The 17,753-nt window shown below is 39.9% G+C and overlaps 1 protein-coding gene across 23 annotated transcripts in view; it reads right to left on the bottom strand.

The window, feature by feature from the left end:
• Positions 1-17,753, bottom strand: part of NFIX (nuclear factor I X) — a 1,406,323-nt gene that overhangs the window by 908,689 nt on the left and 479,881 nt on the right. For all 23 annotated transcript variants that reach the window (XM_085600616.1, XM_085600591.1, XM_085600603.1 and 20 more), the window contains exon 2: positions 15,315-15,477. In XM_085600616.1, coding sequence (XP_085456742.1) covers positions 15,315-15,341 — 27 coding nt within the window. In that variant the 5' untranslated portion in view covers positions 15,342-15,477. The remainder of the gene's footprint in view (positions 1-15,314; positions 15,478-17,753) is intronic.

The following is a 17,753-nucleotide window of genomic DNA, read 5'->3' on the forward strand; positions in this document are numbered from 1 at the left end:
GCCTTCAATAATATGGATGTGACTCTTAAGAGGTCACCAAGACCACCTCTCAAAACATTTTGATGGTTAATAGTAAAAATGTGACATGTACGGCCTGATTAAGAGTAGGCTCTGTTGGATGTGATAATTATCACATCTGATAAAAATCAGAAAATGAGGTGTTCTGAATTTATCAACTATGATTATTATATATTGCACGCTTTTAGCTTTTCGCAACAAAATCCGCCTGTCCCTGTATATACTAAGCCTTTGCCCTTGTTAAATTCCAGCTGGTTTGACCTGCTGAAATTTAAAGAAAAGGGTGATAAACATTGCACTGCTTGTAATTGAGATTCCTGCACAAACGGGTGTTTATGTGGGATCACAATTTAATGAGACGCTTGGCCCTTTAAGATGGGTGATTGAGCTTGATCATCAAGTGTTTTTGATCCGCAGTTATTGGCAAAGGATTGCTTTTTGTTACACATTAATGAGTACAATGGATGAGTATTGATCAATGACATTTGTGGCAGACTGTTATGCCCATCCATCAACTGATGCCAACATGTAAGCTGTGACAAAGGCTCACAAAATAATAATTTAAAGACAAAGCATAAGTATGATGTACAGCAACATCTATCACAATAAAAACTACACAAAAGATGGAAGAATGAAATAGACATACTTTCTAGCATGGGGTAATGATGCAAGTTAGCCCTGGGTACAACAGGAAGCATTGATCCGGCCAAAGGTTACATCATCAATGATTCAGAAAGTTAATATCGAAGCAGGCCGTCCAGACAAAGAGTGGATAATTCATGGTAGGCATATGAAGTATTCAGCAGTAGTAATGTCAAACCAAGGTGGCCATGGTAAGCAAAATGCAGGTTTTGGCAATAGCGTCTTCAGAGTTGATTAACGAAGATTGTCACACCAACTTAGAGGCCTAGTCACAAAAGCATTTTGGAGAATTTAGAGTAGTACCCCTGTAGTACGCTTTTACACACTCTTACATTCTTGGGTGAACTGGTCCCAAAACATATAAAAGGGGAATATTAGGAAATATTCATGTACAATTAACAAGAATAGAAAAGTCAGTGCCGTATTTGCACTTTTGCTAATGGAAAGGTGAACATTTTCAGCCTGATTCGCAAAGGCATGTAAATGTACACAAAGAGTGCTCCTGTAGGACTACTTACCATACTCATAAATGCTTTTGTTAATCAACCCCGTAATGGGTTATAGATAAGGCGACCCAAAATAGAGATACTTCTCAGAAACAAATATGTATGCACTTCATAGATACCATAAAAGCAAATAGAAATTCAAGCATATGTGTGTGCGTGTGTCCTAAACGAATATATAATTTGCAAAAGACAGTGCGTGGTTTTCGTCTATGGTTGAAAAGGATCACGGACGAATGACAAGGCCAGGCGTGGGTGATTTCACCCTTCACAAGTAGAAGAAAAAAAACGTGCCTCCAACGTTTACTTAAGAGACCACGAGTGCAATTAAGATAGGTGTGCTGGGAACCACAACATGTTAGGAACGTGTTCGCTCTGATGTTTTCTTTCCCAGCACATTATGTGGAGAAAACCACCTTAAATTAAAAAAGAGAAGTCATTCCTAACGCGTAAAAAATGTTCATTTATGAACAAAGCGCTAATTCTAGAAACGCTGCCCTGGTAATTTGCAAAAAGGCAATGTGTTAGTACATTGGGTTACAGACATTTGTTGCAAATGTTTAGGACGAATGCAATCATTCATTGTCAGTGCACTGCAGAATTACATTTCAATACATTACAAATATTTTCAGTTGTATAAAGGCATTTTTCCTGACCAAAATGAACTAATTGTCTAAACTTCCAAGAGCCACGTCCTTCGCCGCAGGTAGCCACTAATTAGGGGGCACTGTGCTAAATAAGCAAATAGGGGGAGCACGTGCTATCTTCAGACTATAAAGAGCCCTACTCTTCTGAGATTTCTTGGGATCCTCTCATGGACTGCCGATTGAAGGATTCCCCAAAAGCTGCTTGCTGATGAATCTGTACTGTGAATCTCTGTAAGCAGTGAAGGCCTCCTATAGGTGTAACGGTCTTTGTATAGCGACTGCAGGTAGCAAAATGACAGATGCAACAAAGCTGGCTTCCATCCACTGATCTGGGAAGGTGCAGCTATAAATCATCTGAAACTTTATAGGAAAGTTGAAAGTAGCATACATAGTTTTAAAAAAAATTAAACGTAGAGGAGCTTCTTATGAGGTCTGGCTAGACGGACCAGCTGTCGTCATATCTTATGTGATCAACAGAAAAAGAGATTTAAGAAGCCCTACATAATGATTTTCTTAAGTAGAGCATTTGATTGATCAAAAATTAAGTGTTTCCACTGGACAGAAGTGCCCAGATTATTTTCAATTTTTTGAAGTGTTTTTTGGGGGTTTTATGCTATGTGCACAGTGTACTTTCTTCACTTTTCTCCCAGACATGTTCAGTGCCAGGTAACAGGACGTGACATTAATAGACGCCATTTTGGTTGGCGGTGTAGTAGTTTGGGTGGGCTCAGTATTTAATGAGCCTCCAGCCCTGGACGTGAGGTCTGTAAGACTCTCATGCTACTACGCAATATGTGGGGATAGAGACAAAAGGGGACGTTTTTTAAAGTGTTTTTACGCTATTTGTACATCGCACCTTTACTCTGCAAAGCACACTTTATTCACATTGCCCTCGGTCATGTTCAGTGTCTGGTAGCAGGACGTGACATTCATAAACGCCATCTTTGTTGGCGGTCTAGTTGTTTGGTGGTACTTAATACTTAATGAGCCTCCAGCCACAGATGTGCAGTGGGTGCGCCGTTGGCACACCAAAAGAATGCCCGTCTGTACCCAGAATGCACCCTGTGTCAGGACCCCTGGCCAATTTAATCCCCAGGAATAAACTAGAGAAATGCTACTGGGGCTTAGAAAGTCAGGTAAACAGCCTTTATGGAATATGCTTAATTTCGGTGAGACATGAAGAACTTATTGTGTGACAACTGCAACTTCTCGTGTCAATTGAAACAACTACCATCAGTAATCACACCTAAGGTGCACCTCCCGCCTTTCCCCGAATGGGGCGGGATGCTAGGACCTTAAAGCTGAAATGTTTTCTAATTAATACTCACTCCACTGTCAAACACAGATATGAGCTCTTAGACACACATGCCCCCAACATAACTTTTTAAATGGGAACTTGGGTAGAGTCCTCTAACCCAGACATGACCTTAGGTTTGCCTGGCTATGTCATCACTAGATTAGACCGGTTGGGTAAATGTGGTGGAGGATTAGCGATAATATATCGCGATCATCTGGAGATTGTATGTGAGCCCTCTACAATAGCGGATAGCGAAGCACTCTCTTTTAAATGTAAAATAAACAACTGCCTGTTTTATGGCTTACTGATCTACAGACCACCAGGTCCCAAAGCTAAGTTTTCAGAGGCCCTAAGTGCCTTTGTAGAGTCACATATGCAATATGTCAATTACACCATAATAGGTGACTTTAACTTTCATCTGGATGATCATAAGAACAAAGAAGCAGCAACACTTACTGACAATATGAGTGGCTTTAACTTGAAGCCACATACTCAACGGGTCATACCCTAGATGGTATTTTTTCAAATCATCCTGATCTACGGCTGTGAGCTGTTCTTCCAATTACCTGGTCAGATCAGCAGGCAATTAGTATTAGCATAATCATACCAGACACTAAACTGCTAGGGAATAAAACAGGTCAAGGGACAAAGGTCAGAGCGTGGAATAAGATTAATAGGTCAGAACTTACTGAGAGGCTAGAGCCTACCAAATCTCTCCCCCACCTCATGTGATCCGAATCTAGCCGCTGCAAACTACTCTGTTTGGATCAATGAGGTAGTTGAGTAATTGGTTCCTATCAAACCCGTCAAGAACTATAGTGGCTAACAGCATCATGGTTCTCTCCCAAACTCAGAGCGATGAAACAGCAGTGTTGACAACAGGGAAAAGTTTGGAGGAATAATTATTATGCAGGGGAAATAACTAGATACAAAATAATCATACAGGAACATAAAACTATGATTTTAGGAGAGAAAACTTCACAGAAACAATTACCTTAGCAAAACATTCCTCTAAAAAGCTTTTTAGAACAGTCGAGGTGCTCTCTTGTCCACCTGCCATTAATGCTTTGACCCCCCTCCCCCAGTGACCTGCTTTGCAACAAGCTTGCAGATTTTTTTAAGACAAAAGTAGAGACCTTCATGGGGTATCTGATGATAGTGGGACCCCCAACCCCCTGACATAAGGGTATAATACCTTAGTACAATGTAATTCGAAACTCCACGTGCTTCCACCCCTATCTATTGAACGAGGGAAAAACTAATTCATTGCACTAAAACAGGAGCCCCTTCTGACCCATGCCCACCAAAAGTTCTCCAAGATGTAGAAGGAACAGTAGCCACTCCGCTCACTAGCATACTAAACAGTATCATTAATGTGGGGATTATTGCCTTAGAATGAAAAAAAGCCTCCATGCTCCCATTGCTCAAAAAACCCTCTCTTAACCAGGTGAGGAAAAGAACTAACATCTCATCTCGCGTCTCCCTATGCCAGCAAAGTTCCTCGAGAGGAATTTGAATATTGCGCTCTCAGGGTAATTAGATCAAAATGCCATTTTGCATTGAGCTCAGTTTGGCTTCAGGAAGTGCCATAGCACTGAGGCAGCCCTGGTACTGGCCACCGAAGAAATTCGACACATCATGGATAATGGAGGAAAGGCTGTGGTGGTGCTTCTGGACTTATCTGCATTCTTCGACACTATGAATCATGCAGTCCTGAAGGAACATCTTGTTGAGAATGGGATCAGCGGCCCAGCCTAAGCACTTCTCCATTCATTCCTCACTGACAGGGAAAAATCTGTCACCTTTGGGGAATTCACTTCTAGTTCCTTCTCTTTGCCCTGCGGTGTCTTGAAAGGGTCATCACTGAGCCTTTCAATATTTATGTGGCTGCCCTAGACAAACTGATTCTATCCTTCAGGTTCACAACCATCTCTTATGCTGATGACACACAGATCTAGTGTCAAACACAAGTAACGTATAAGAGGTGGCATATTGTGTTAACAACTGCATGAGATCAATAGTCAGTTGGATGAGCAGTCACTGTCTGAGGCTGAATTCGGAGAAAACAGAGGTGCTCCTTTTTAGGAAAGACACCTCTTTCTGGAACACGCCTTAGGGCCTCATTACGATGTCGGGTTGAAAGCCTCCTTCCGACAGTCAGAATCTCCTTTACCATGTCGGAACACTTCCAACCAACAAGGTTGTTTTACAATCCGCCCGACTGATTACGATGTTCGCAGTTGGATTGTAAACTGCACGGTCTTTCCGAATCGGTTCCAACTAGCTCTCAGAGAATTTGTGTCAGACAGACCCGCATGATACAGCTCTACGGACAGCGTTTCCGAACGTGTGATTACGATAACGGTTTCTAACAGCCTTTACGAGTCGGCCAGTCCGACACAAAAAGGCTGTCAGAAACTGACTTTGAGAGCCCCTGGCAGGCCCCCCTTTATCCTGTGACCTCCAGTTTGGGTCCGAGGGGGCACCTAAGGGACCCCCTATAAAACCCTGCACTGAGTGACAGGCACAATGAGGTTCCTGCGACAGAGTGCAGGGTTTTCCATACACCCTACATTTCCCCATAGCAGCTTGTGTTGTCGTGCAGAACACAGGCTCCTATTGAGTTCATGGGAATCCGACCGAACAGTGTTCGGTCGTATCATAATTGGTCGGGTGGGACCGCCGACCGTGAGTCAGCCAGTCCTGATTCAGAGACGGTGTCAGGCAGAAGTTTCTGCAAGACATTGCCATGAGGCCCTTAGTGTTCACAATTGTTGGGATCTCTACCCACTCCTGTAAGCAAAGTAAGCAATTTGGGGGTAATCTTTGACTTTCAACTCTCTTTCACAGATCAGATCAGATCAATAAACTTACCTCATACTGTTTCTGCCTGCTAAAAGGCCTGAAGAAATGTTTACCTTTTATTCCATTTGAGCTACATAAGACAGTCATCATTTTTCTAGTCTTGTCAAGACTTAGATTACTGTAATACCCTTAATTTGGGCATTCAACAAGGCCCTCTAAACAATCTGCAGAGGCTGCAAAATGCAGCTGCAAGGCTTCTCAAGAAAATTTCAAAATTCCTTTGAGTCTACAAGGCATTGGAGGAGCTTCATTGACTTCCAGTAACAAAAGAGAGCAGCCTTAAAAGCACTATGCACAGTGCACAAAGCTCTACATGACACTGCCCCGGAGAACTTAAAGGAAAGAAATTTACGGTATACCCCAGGCAGATGTTTGCGTTCTGCAACATCTAAAAAGGTGATCGTCCCCAAAACTAAAAAAAGCCTCTGGTGTGGGAGGAGCTTTATTTATTGCTCCTGCTACTTTACAATTGGCTGATAAGGCATTGGAAACGTCAGCCAAATTTGAGCATCTTTAGGAAACACTTTAAACCTGGCTCTTATCCACCTCTCTCTAGTTTCTCCAATCTCATTCTACCCCATAACAGTTTTTACAGACATTAGCACCAAGAAACCCATGGGCATCCGTTGCGTTTCGCAAATAATTATCAATATCAAAAGATTACACCATATGCCTTGTTGGAAAGCTTATGCTCAATACAGTAGGTTTGAATTGCTTAAGATGACAACCCAATGATGCCATTTGTTACATGACATAGGTCTGAGGTCTTATAAAAAGTTCTGATACAGGCAGTGAGCTTGACTTATTTAGTGTGAAAGGCATATGCTAACGTCAATAGGCCTGTAAGGGTGGATTTTTATTACACTGTGGTATAACCTGTACACAGGTATTTTGTAACAAGAAACGTCATGAGTGCCAGTAGAAGTTAAGGAATCTCACATATTGCCACGGGAGGCAAGGTTTTCCGTGTTCACTCTAACAATCCTTATTATGCCAATATAAGAGAGGGTGTATATTGTTTTGTCAACCATATTTTTATATACATTTTTAATGTTATGACTGTATGTAAAAGATTGCCTTGTGGTAAAGACTGTGTTAGGTAGGTTAGGCCTGAAATAGTTATGGTGACTTTCAGATGCCATGGGTCTGACCTCTTATGAATAGTTACAGCAAAGGCAGTAGACCTGATTTATGTACTGGGAAACACACATGTGAAAGTCAGTATGCCTGTAACAGTGGACTATTAACAATACGTTTTCAAAATGGCCGTTGACAGTTGTGTTTCATTTTTTTTGCTGTTTCTTAAATACAAGCATATGCTTGACACGTTTTTCTACTTTTTTATTTTAATTTATCATGCATCTTCTTGATGAGTTTGTATGTGTAATTTATTATAGATGAATGTAAGAATGATTCAGTGGGTAGATGAATGGATGCATGAGTGCAAAAATGAATAACAGAGTGCATGTATGATGCGGTACTGAGCACCTAAACTCACCAATAAGCGAAGAGGCACTATTTGTTATAAGCAGCGTAGGTGGAGTTGCCAATGCTTGTTAAATGTGCTGCTGAAGCAATCTCGGTGAGGCCCGAGAGGTTTGAGGTGCCTCGTTACTCTTAAAATGCTTAGCAGGAAGTCACTTTTCACAAGCTAAGCCATTCCTTAGTAGCACAGTTAAAAAGTGCTTTGGGAGAAAGATGTGGTGCACCAATCTGGGCAAATCGATGCCTCTACAGATGAAGGAAAGAATATATCATACATATACTGAGTGCCTTTAAATGCATCTCACCATGGGAAAGGAAGAGATGCTTTTCTTTTAATTAGGCCTGCGAGGAACAGTTTGGAGGCTGTCACATCCTATCAGAGCGCTCCAAAAGGGCTGACTGGAGCACAGGAAGCAGCGCGGAAAATAAACTAAAATCAATAAAATACCAGAACCATGCACTGCAAAACTAGGACTTCTGTTTGGGTTTAGGGTAAACTTGATCGTATTTATTTGACGTTTTATTTCAAGCGTTGCTGACAGCATAATCGTATACACTTGTAGTACAGCTAAGTAAGGCCAGAATCACGCTGTAGAAAATCCCTTCATAAATTACATGAAACGGAGCATGGAGCAATAAATATTGAGTATGGAGTTAATAACTAAATACAATATTTTACTCTGTACTCCTCCGTACACACACAGATAACTGTGCAGAGAGTAATACGCTATCGATTACCATTGTTGCATATTACACTTTACACCTCTGCATATATGGCTTACACTACGTCCTTTGTAATGTGTATTTTTTTCAAGCAAGGTTTTTCTTCCCTAAAACAAGAATGAATAAATATGTGCAGTGTGGTAAAATCAGAGTGAAGAGTGGTCGTGTTAGTAGAACTGTTTCTCTGTATAAAGTAATTGTAAATCTGTGAGGAGGTAAACAGTTTTTTCACAACAGTTTCTCTGAATTGTTGTAGAAGAATGAAATGTCACTGCTATTATTGCATTTGTTATACATAATGTATTATTGGGCCTCTTTATTTTCACTGCCAAGGCATAAATATATGTATACTATGCCAGTGAAAATAAATGTGGCTCAATAATACATTTTATTTGGAGCAAATGCAGTAATAAACATAGATTCTGACATTTATTGCTACAGCGCAAATGTAAAATCCGATATAATTACCACGATGTAGGGAAGAAGACTCGGGACTTATGAACAATCAACCTATGAACCCTGACTACTCAAAGCGTGGGCCTATGCAAAGAGAATGTGTTCTGGGTCTGCTGAAATATAACTTAGGTGTCCAAATGAACGGCGAGGTATAAACCATACATATAGGTGAGCAGCGAGTGATAGGCTATCTATTGCAACTATGGCGGGAAAGTAGTGGCATCACGACTCACTCAAGGCTTGGTCTCTCAGGAGTGATGGCTCTTAGCCACACTCAACAGTGGTAATCAATACAGTAATACAGATTTGGCAGTGACTATCTCCATTCAGTTTTGTTTGTTACATTTATATTTGGCGCACACTCTTCAACATTTTGAAAGTTATTGATGAGCATCCTTTTTGGGGGGGTTGTAAAGGAAATCACCTTATTCATTTTTACTCTCTAGTACAGCAAACATTTATGGGAAATATTTAACTTGACCTTAGCTTACAGACAAATCCCGAAATAGATCTATTTTGTGATTCTCAGTTATTTAGAAAAAATCGTGATTTATCTATTGTAAGCATATTTGTACCCTTGAATTCTGTGCATATTATTTTAACGCTAAAAACAGACCAAGTTGGTTTGTTATAGTTTGCAAACCTATGTTAATATTCAATCTCTTTACCCGGGGTTCCATCTGAGACTGTATCACACACAATTATGGGGTTCAGAGAGAGTCTGCAAACATCTCTATAGGACTGGCCTGATATATGGGGACCTTTTGCGGTGGTGTGTGGACATACCCCCATTTTCACAAAATTGCAGTCGAATCCTGCTTGATCCAAGAACCTGATTTATTATTTAAAAAAGTGATAGTAATAGCAAAGATAATATGCAGTCAGCAAACTGCAAAACATAGTCTGCAAACTTTACTATTATTTGTAAATAATGTTATATAGAGCTCCTATACGAGTCTAAGGACAACTGGGATAGCAAGATGTCTACAGACTGGATAATAAAAGATATTGACCAATATAATAGCAAGAGAATCCAAGACAGAAAACAACAAAACACAGGTCTCGTAATAACTGCAGTAGCTGGGAATATGGTTAACTGAAATTAAGGTTTTTCAAAAGAAAAATCAATGTTTTTAAGTGATAAAAATATTACTTTAGGTAATGACTTTAAATATTCTAACAGTTATTGAAAGCAAGGTATTTTTGGTTTCTTGACTGGCTTAGAGTTAGTTGTTCAACTGCTTGGCATTACTCGTAAGTCATTTCAAGGTCCCCTTGGTAATGAAAAGGATGGCTGCTTGTTGATCATAGGGATCTCAATGGGAAAGAATGTTCTACTCTGCTTTACAAGATAATGGGATCTGTCTTTAAGTAGGCTCAATGGAAGATAAAAAGAAGGTTAGACGCCATTCTGCAAAGGAGGGATGCACTTTAGGTGTCATTATTAACCTGACTACACTTAGGGGGCCTCAGTGATTTTATACTGGGGGCCTTGGTAAACACCTGATTGTCATGTTTACTAAAGAAAAAACCAAAAACCTTCAGAGACATGCCAGGACTCTACTAGAAGTCTAATATATTACACCAAGTAGACGCCAGGCACTCTGGCTTTTGCAGATTAATTCATTATTTTACTATCAATCAGCGTGCAACCAAAAGCTGACTAACGCGTTTCGGCCTTGTGGCCATTGTGAATGTCAGCTATCCCACGTCAAACGACATATTTAAAAACAATGGATTCTATTGGATGGCTTGTTCGAAAGTTTATATAGAAAGCGGACAACATTATTCCCTCCTCGTACCTCTACATATTTCATCAAGCATGGCAGCCATCTTGAAATATCTAAAATATCATGATTTTTCGAAATAGAACATAGTTTTGGCTGTTGCATTTCCTTAACCAATTCACTCAGGCTAAATCATCCATATTTCAAATGCAATTTTGTGGGGCCCCAGAACTCGAAGCGATTTTCATAAACCTACACATCTAAATTCATAAGGGCTGGGCCCTTCGTGTGTGTGCGTGTGTGTGTGTGTAAATATTTATTTCTTTTTTTCTTTTTTTTTCGGGGGGGGGGGATCCAGATAAAATACAATGTGGCCAAATGACAAGATATTTAGAGCAAGTGTATTAGTAAACACAGACATAGTCATTACTAAGGTGCAAAGATCAAATTACATGTTATTTCCACTGTACAAAGTACATTTACATGTGAAATCATTGCTAAGACATAATTCATGTTACTCTACTTTGCAGAGGAAAACACTTTGCTAATAGTCAGAAGGCCAACTCAGTGTCACTTTGTCTCAATGAAAGATTTAGCCCTCTGAATCTTGCTTCTGGTTAAACATATTTGTTTAGAACTACTACACGTGACAAAACAACACAATGTTGGCAAATGGGTCCATATTAATATATTATTTATTTGTAACTGTTGAGGGAGGGACAGTGCCTATCGGGAATTCTTTTGGGAGTGTTTTGGTACAATTGGCATGAAAACTGTTTCTTTTCAAAGGGAAAAGTTTATCGAAAACAGTAAAGTAATACTGCTTTATCTGTTTGATAGTGGTAAAAATAAGACAAAAGCTTTAGAAATCAGGGATTGTTGAAGCTACTGCTTGTAAGACCGGTTTAACAAAGGGCCCTTATTACAATGAAATGTTCAGTATTCATAATAGAGTTTTGATTAAATATCACTCCGTGGTTATGCTTACAGATTTTTGAATCTACCCCAGCAATGTTTGGCTAACAATGTGCCATAAATGATTTCGAATGCCCAGGTTTTGCTTTGCTTTCACAAATAGACTGCTAAAAAAACAATGAACAATTTCTAAGCTTGAAAAGGGTCATAATGCTTTTACCCTTCATCAACATCAGCAATGGTAATAAACAATATAGTGTTTTAGGATTTTTTCATGTGCAGTAGACATAGACAAAAATATTCAGCCACATCCAAAGCACAAGGGGTTAAAACGACGAAGTGAGGTACAATCACAATAACTAAGTCTTGCCAGTACACCCCCATTTGTTTTCTTATGTGAACAGATTCTAGAGCGGAATCTAGGAGACAATGAAATTTTGTTTTTCTTAAGGCATTTAAGCTGCATTGTGGTAATATTACAGAATTTGAAAATTGCATTGACGTAATAAACGTGTTAGTGTGTCTTTTTTGTAAACATCTTGTAAATAACATATTTTATTGGGTCATGTTTATTTTCAATGCCGTTATAAATATACACACACAAACCACTCTCCCTCTTACTAACCAAACGTACATGAAAGAATGTTATGATGAGATCTAAAAACTAAAACCTCTGAAATTGACCATTTTAGCCACCTTCTCCACTATTTCATCATAACGTTTCCAAAAACGTGCTTATTTCAATAAGTTTGACCAGGGGCTTTATGGTTCAGTTGGGACATTCACTAGTCAATTTGAATGATTTTAGTTTTTAGATTTGTCTGTAATTTTTCTTAGTGCAAGCCTTGTCTGCCCAGTTGTGGAATTCTGTAATAATACACTTATGCAAGCACAAAGAAGTGTTGTATGTTAAATGTAGTGTCTGTGTAACAGTGTAATTACAGTAAAGTAGAAAATCCTCAATTTCACTTTGAGGTCCACCAAACTTTGATGTCCTCAAAATTTGTATTCAAGTTTGAAACAATGAAAGAGACACTTTTTGTGGTAAATAAGGGCATTTTCTAACCCTCTGGTTTTAAACCTTGAATTCTCTGTGGTGAGGTGTAGGACAGAATATCCTGACAAAAAATATGATCTGACAAATATAATGGCCAAATACATATAACTATCTCAAATGTGGCAACATTTGTGTAAATGAAATTTAGGACAAAATCTTTTCATCAGAAATATTTAGGCCACTGTATCCTGGTACCCTAATATATGGTGATTATGTAACAAGCATATCTTTGATTTAATTGAATGAATTTTAATTTCATGCTGGACGATGTTTTCAAGCTTTCAGAATAGCCAAATATAAAAGAGTGCAGTTCAAAAGAATCATCATGAAGTATGTTGCAGAGTTCTGGAAAGTGAGCAGGTAATTTTTCATTCTCGCCTAGATGTATATAAAGAGTATTTTAGAACTAACGCTAAACTACTGAATAAAATGACATTCGTTTTAAAAAAGCTCACACAAAAAAATCGACATGTAGATCTGATATAAGCCTCTCTGCTCTGAACTCCCCTCTGTAACTACTGATCCCCTTAACCAATCTAAGAGGAGCTTTACAGGATCCAACAAAAGTCAATCACCCTTACTGGTGAAGTTTGATGCTGTTTTGTCTAACAGTGCAAAGGTTATTGGTAAAATCTAACGAGGACTGCAAAGGGGCTACAGCTCCTATGCAGTGTGTGTTGGGGTTTTTCTGTACAAAGTATGGATAAGCATCTATAAGGCAAATATATATATATATACATACACACAAACACACACACATATAAACATATATGTGCAAATGCACAGATACACATATATGTATATATACATATATATACACGCACACATAGATATATGTACAAACGCACATCCATCCAAACATTTACAATGGTATATACATGTACTTCTGCTCATATATATGAGTATATATATGTATATGTGTGTGTGTGTGTGTATATATATATATATATATATATATATATATATATATATATATATATACATACACACACATTTATATTATATGAGAGAGGGACATCTACTTTTCTCAAAAGCACACAAAGAAAATATCACAAATTGGCACATTGTCATGTTAGTAATTTCACTTCAGGCCTTTGCTATTCTTAGCCTATTAGTTTCCTTTTCACCAGCCAGTGCTCAGGCTGGCTTTTATTTTCTGCTCTTTCCTCAGACCTGCATAAAACTTTGATTACAGGTCCTGTAAAAACATCCTTGATAAAATAATACATAAGTCAACCAATTCTGTTTCAGGAATGTAGCTAAAATATAAAAGAAAATGCATGCATGGGGCCGAGTCCTCCTTTTCCACTTTGGTCTGACCAAAATTAAAATATAATAAATGCTTCAGGATGGCCAAAACCTTAAAAAGGATATATAACATGAGGTGGTTAGGAAACATGGCAAAGGGAAAAGAAAACAGACAAGATATATATGCCTGTAAGCGATAGCATTTTATTTTACAGGATTACACGAAGGAAATAGAAGAGGAAATTCAGACTAAGATAAGAGAAATAAAATAAGAGAGCAAGAGAATAAATATTAAGATAGCAGGGATACTCAAGTGTATCCAACGATTCCATTTTGCTTGTAATCTTGGAGAATACAAAAGAAACTTTCCAAACAGTTTTAGACTTCAGTTTTTCTCTTCCACCCCCTGTTTATTGACACCCTGCTGGCATGATGCGTATTGCCTCACTGTCTTCTCAAGGTAGGAGGTACAGCGCACAGATTTCATTAACCATTACCTTAATTAATCTAGGAGAAAACAACCTATTTGGATGTCAGCAACGCCTCGAAAACAAGAGATTAATTGGCTTCAAATCAATCCTCTCAGAATTCAATGGGAGACCATTTCCCTGAGACAAGTACATTTTAACAGAAAGCAAATTGTGCAATCCAGGGACACGGCAATGCATTTAGGAGTCGTCCACTGCAATCTGCCACGGGCATAAAATAGAGTAAATAGCGGGATACATACGATCGATCTTGGAAATAATACATTTCGCCCCATGGCGACGGAGCAAATGGGCACACTTAAACAGAGATTAGCTGTGCTCCAAACGATGACAATAGACTACACTCTCTTCAACTACAGGTGACACATCCTCTTAGCAGCTCTTGATAAAAAACAATCACTATTGGGGATGATGTCAAAAGCTCAGAAATGACAAGACTGCAGGCGGAAGCGTGCACATTCTTAAGGATATTGTAAAACATATATGCTTTTGAAAAACATCTGCTTCACAAAATAGATTTCAGAGATAATACATCCCAAAACAAGCACCAGAGGATTCATTTTCGCCTCTAGGTGACACGGAGAATTCCCTCTAGTTATAGTATCAATAGTTCTATGTCAACAGCTTTAAACACAAATATAGCATATATGTATAAAACGGCTGGTGAATACATTTTATTTGGGGAAGTTACATAGCTTGAGGAAAGAAAAGGTTTCTTTCCTGTGTCGGAGAGGTAAAAATAGAACAATTTGGAAAAAATGGTTGGTACAGAATTGGAGTCGAAGCTGGACAGTGGTGAACATCTCTACAACTGCAGCGCACGTGGGGTTAGCACCAAACTCTGCGACCTCATTTCACCTCCCACAACAAGTGCCAAGGGCACAAAGTTTCAGTTTAGCAGTCCAGCAGTGCTAGACTCTGCAATCACAGTCTGCAGACCTGGCGAATCCGCTCAAATTTTCCTGGGTGCTAATACTCACGATTTGTCTTTTTCCTCAAGTTTTTAATCATTTCAACTCTAACTAAATCGCCTTTCTTCCGAGTATACAACAGTAAGAAACAAGAAGCCTGACTTACAGCATGTCCAGCTGTAAGAAAAGTGCAACGCTGGAAAGGTGCCATGCAAACATTTGCCGAGGAAGGCTGAAAATTCCGCACCCACATCCCTCGTCCACGAGGGTGCCCACAAAGCAGCTGTGCACGGACAAGGACACAAAGGCAAGAAAGAGGTCTTTGTCTTTACCTGGGTGAGGCAGTAAGGGGAGTACATGGTGCCCTGGAAGGCCGGGTCGAGGAGCCTGGATTCACGCGGAGCTCTGTGGGCTGGAAGGCCTCATTGGCAGTGCCGCTGGCTCCCTCTCTGCTCCACTCTACTCCATGCTGCCGCGAAACCCCGCCTCGTCGCTCTGAAAGTGAAAGTTTAGACAAAGTTTTGCAAGAGAGTTGAGTTTTGCATAGAGAGAGAGAGCACTGCCCCGTCCTCCCCGCTCCCCTCCGCCCTCCTGCCGCACACTTTGATTTCAATAAATCCAGTGTCTTTACCGCTGTCTTATTAACTTTCCATTGTGTGTGTGTGTGTGTCTCTAGGGTGTGTGTGTTTCTGTCTGCAACAGAGAGGGGACGGGGAAACGAAATAACAGAAAAGTAAAATGGCACGGAGAACAAACACAGAGAAAAGTGTGCGAGGAAAGATTAGGACGGGGAGGGAAAAATAAAGGGGCAGGGAAGAGGCGAAGGAAGTGAAGGCAATGGAAAGAAAGGAAGATGAAAATTATGTATCAAAAGAGTAAGAGAGAGTGACGGATGGCCGAAATAAGAAGAAAGTGAGTAAAGAAAAAAGGGGAGCAGGAAGTTTGTGAGATACTCGGGTAGGGGTAAAAAAAGAGAAAGTACGGAAGAAAAAAATGATGGAACTGGAGGGAAGAGAAAAAGTGAAAGGATGGATGCAGAGAAGAGAGAAATAGGAAGAGAATAAAGGAAAAAGTGACGATAAGGAAGAAGGAAAAGGGAGCCAAATGGGAGAAAAAAGGAGGCGGGGATAGACAAAATGAGAGAAAGACAGGAAAAAATGAAGAGGAGAAAAGAAGGAAGCGAGAGAGGGTGGGATGAAAGGAGGGTGGAAAGTAGGGAGGAAGTATGGTGAAGAAAGGAGGAAGGGAAGCTGAGGTATGAAGTAGGAGGAAGGGAGGGGAGAAGGAAGGGCAAAGAAGAATTGGAGTAGGAGGAAGAAGGGAAGATAGCAAAGTTTTAAAGGTGGAGGGAGTGAGAAATGAAGGAAGGAAAGGATTAATAAAGATAGGAAAGAAGCGATGAAGCTTGGAGGAACAAGGGGGAAGGAAGCACAGCAGAAAGGAAGTGATAAAGTAAGGTAGAACAATATTAAAGAGTAATATACCCGGGAAAAAGAAAAGGAGGGAGAGAAGGAATCACGAGAACAAGGGTAGCTTTGTGACAGAAACTCCTAGAAGAGATTGAGCGAGGCAAAAAAAGCGGTGCAAATGAGAAGGGAAAAAAGTGGCCTGGAGTAAATAACACGATATGACTGGAAGATATAAATGAATCTGGGAAGGAACAAACAAGGAAAAGAAAACAGAAGAGCGAGAGCAGGGGAACTGGTGACAAGTATTAAAGGGCAAACAGATCTATGGGAATGAAAAAAGCACAGAGAGAGGTGGCAATCAATCATCACAAGCAGACACGCAATGCTTGACAAAAATTCCCTAACCCATCAGGGAAGGCCCAAGACCATGCAAGCGGCCTCCTGCGAGAGCACCCTGGCCCCACTATATAATTGCATATTTTATTCATGGTAATGTCCTATGGAATTGCATTGTACAGTACAATTCATGGAATCACGCTTTGGTATTAAGGTAAATCAGTTTAAAACATGCATTGCAATTCCAACATTTAACGCACTTGGGAAAATCCGAAGAAGCCAGGAGCTGGTAGAGAGGACCCCCGGCTGGCCCTGCCCATGTTGCAGTTGAGCATTGACTTGCAAGAACCTCATGTAGTTTTTATCTCCCGACGGGGTGGTGGCCAATTGCTTAGGAAGTGGGCTTCATTTTGTTTGTGAAGGCTGTATGGCATTGGGTTCTGTTACAAACATGTACCACTTATCCTGCAAACACATACGTGATTACGGTACTTGCAAGCTTGCACCACATCGTCGTGACCACTCTACCACAGTCTCTTGCTTAATGGGCAGTACTTGTGAGAATACGTTTAAGGTTGTTACATTAGAGCTACATAGGGTACTTCATAGAGCATTGCAGGCCTATGCAATGCTGATGACACATAAAGAGATTTGCAAGAACAACATATTTTTGGGGGAGAAAAACACGGTATACAAAAATATAGGGGTGATAAAAACAGGAGTACAAAATCCATCGAAGAGAAAATGGGCGGGACACAGGTGGGATAAGTATTATGGTCGGGGCTAGGCCAGGATACTGTACTGGTAGGGTTACAGATGAAAGGTAAAGGGCTAGGCTAAGGATAGGGAAGGTACACAGTAGCTACCCCAATAATAGTAAAAAAAAAAAAGGTATATCTGAGATGTACCAAAGAATTCCAAGGTAAAACAAGATTACTGAGATGGAAACGACGACAGATGAATAACTTTATATTATCATAAAGTGATATATTATCCCACAAAAATACCATGACTCTCGGAATTGGA

Source organism: Triturus cristatus, chromosome 4_2 (assembly GCF_964204655.1).
Source record: "Triturus cristatus chromosome 4_2, aTriCri1.1, whole genome shotgun sequence".
NCBI classification, from domain to species: Eukaryota; Metazoa; Chordata; class Amphibia; order Caudata; family Salamandridae; genus Triturus; species Triturus cristatus.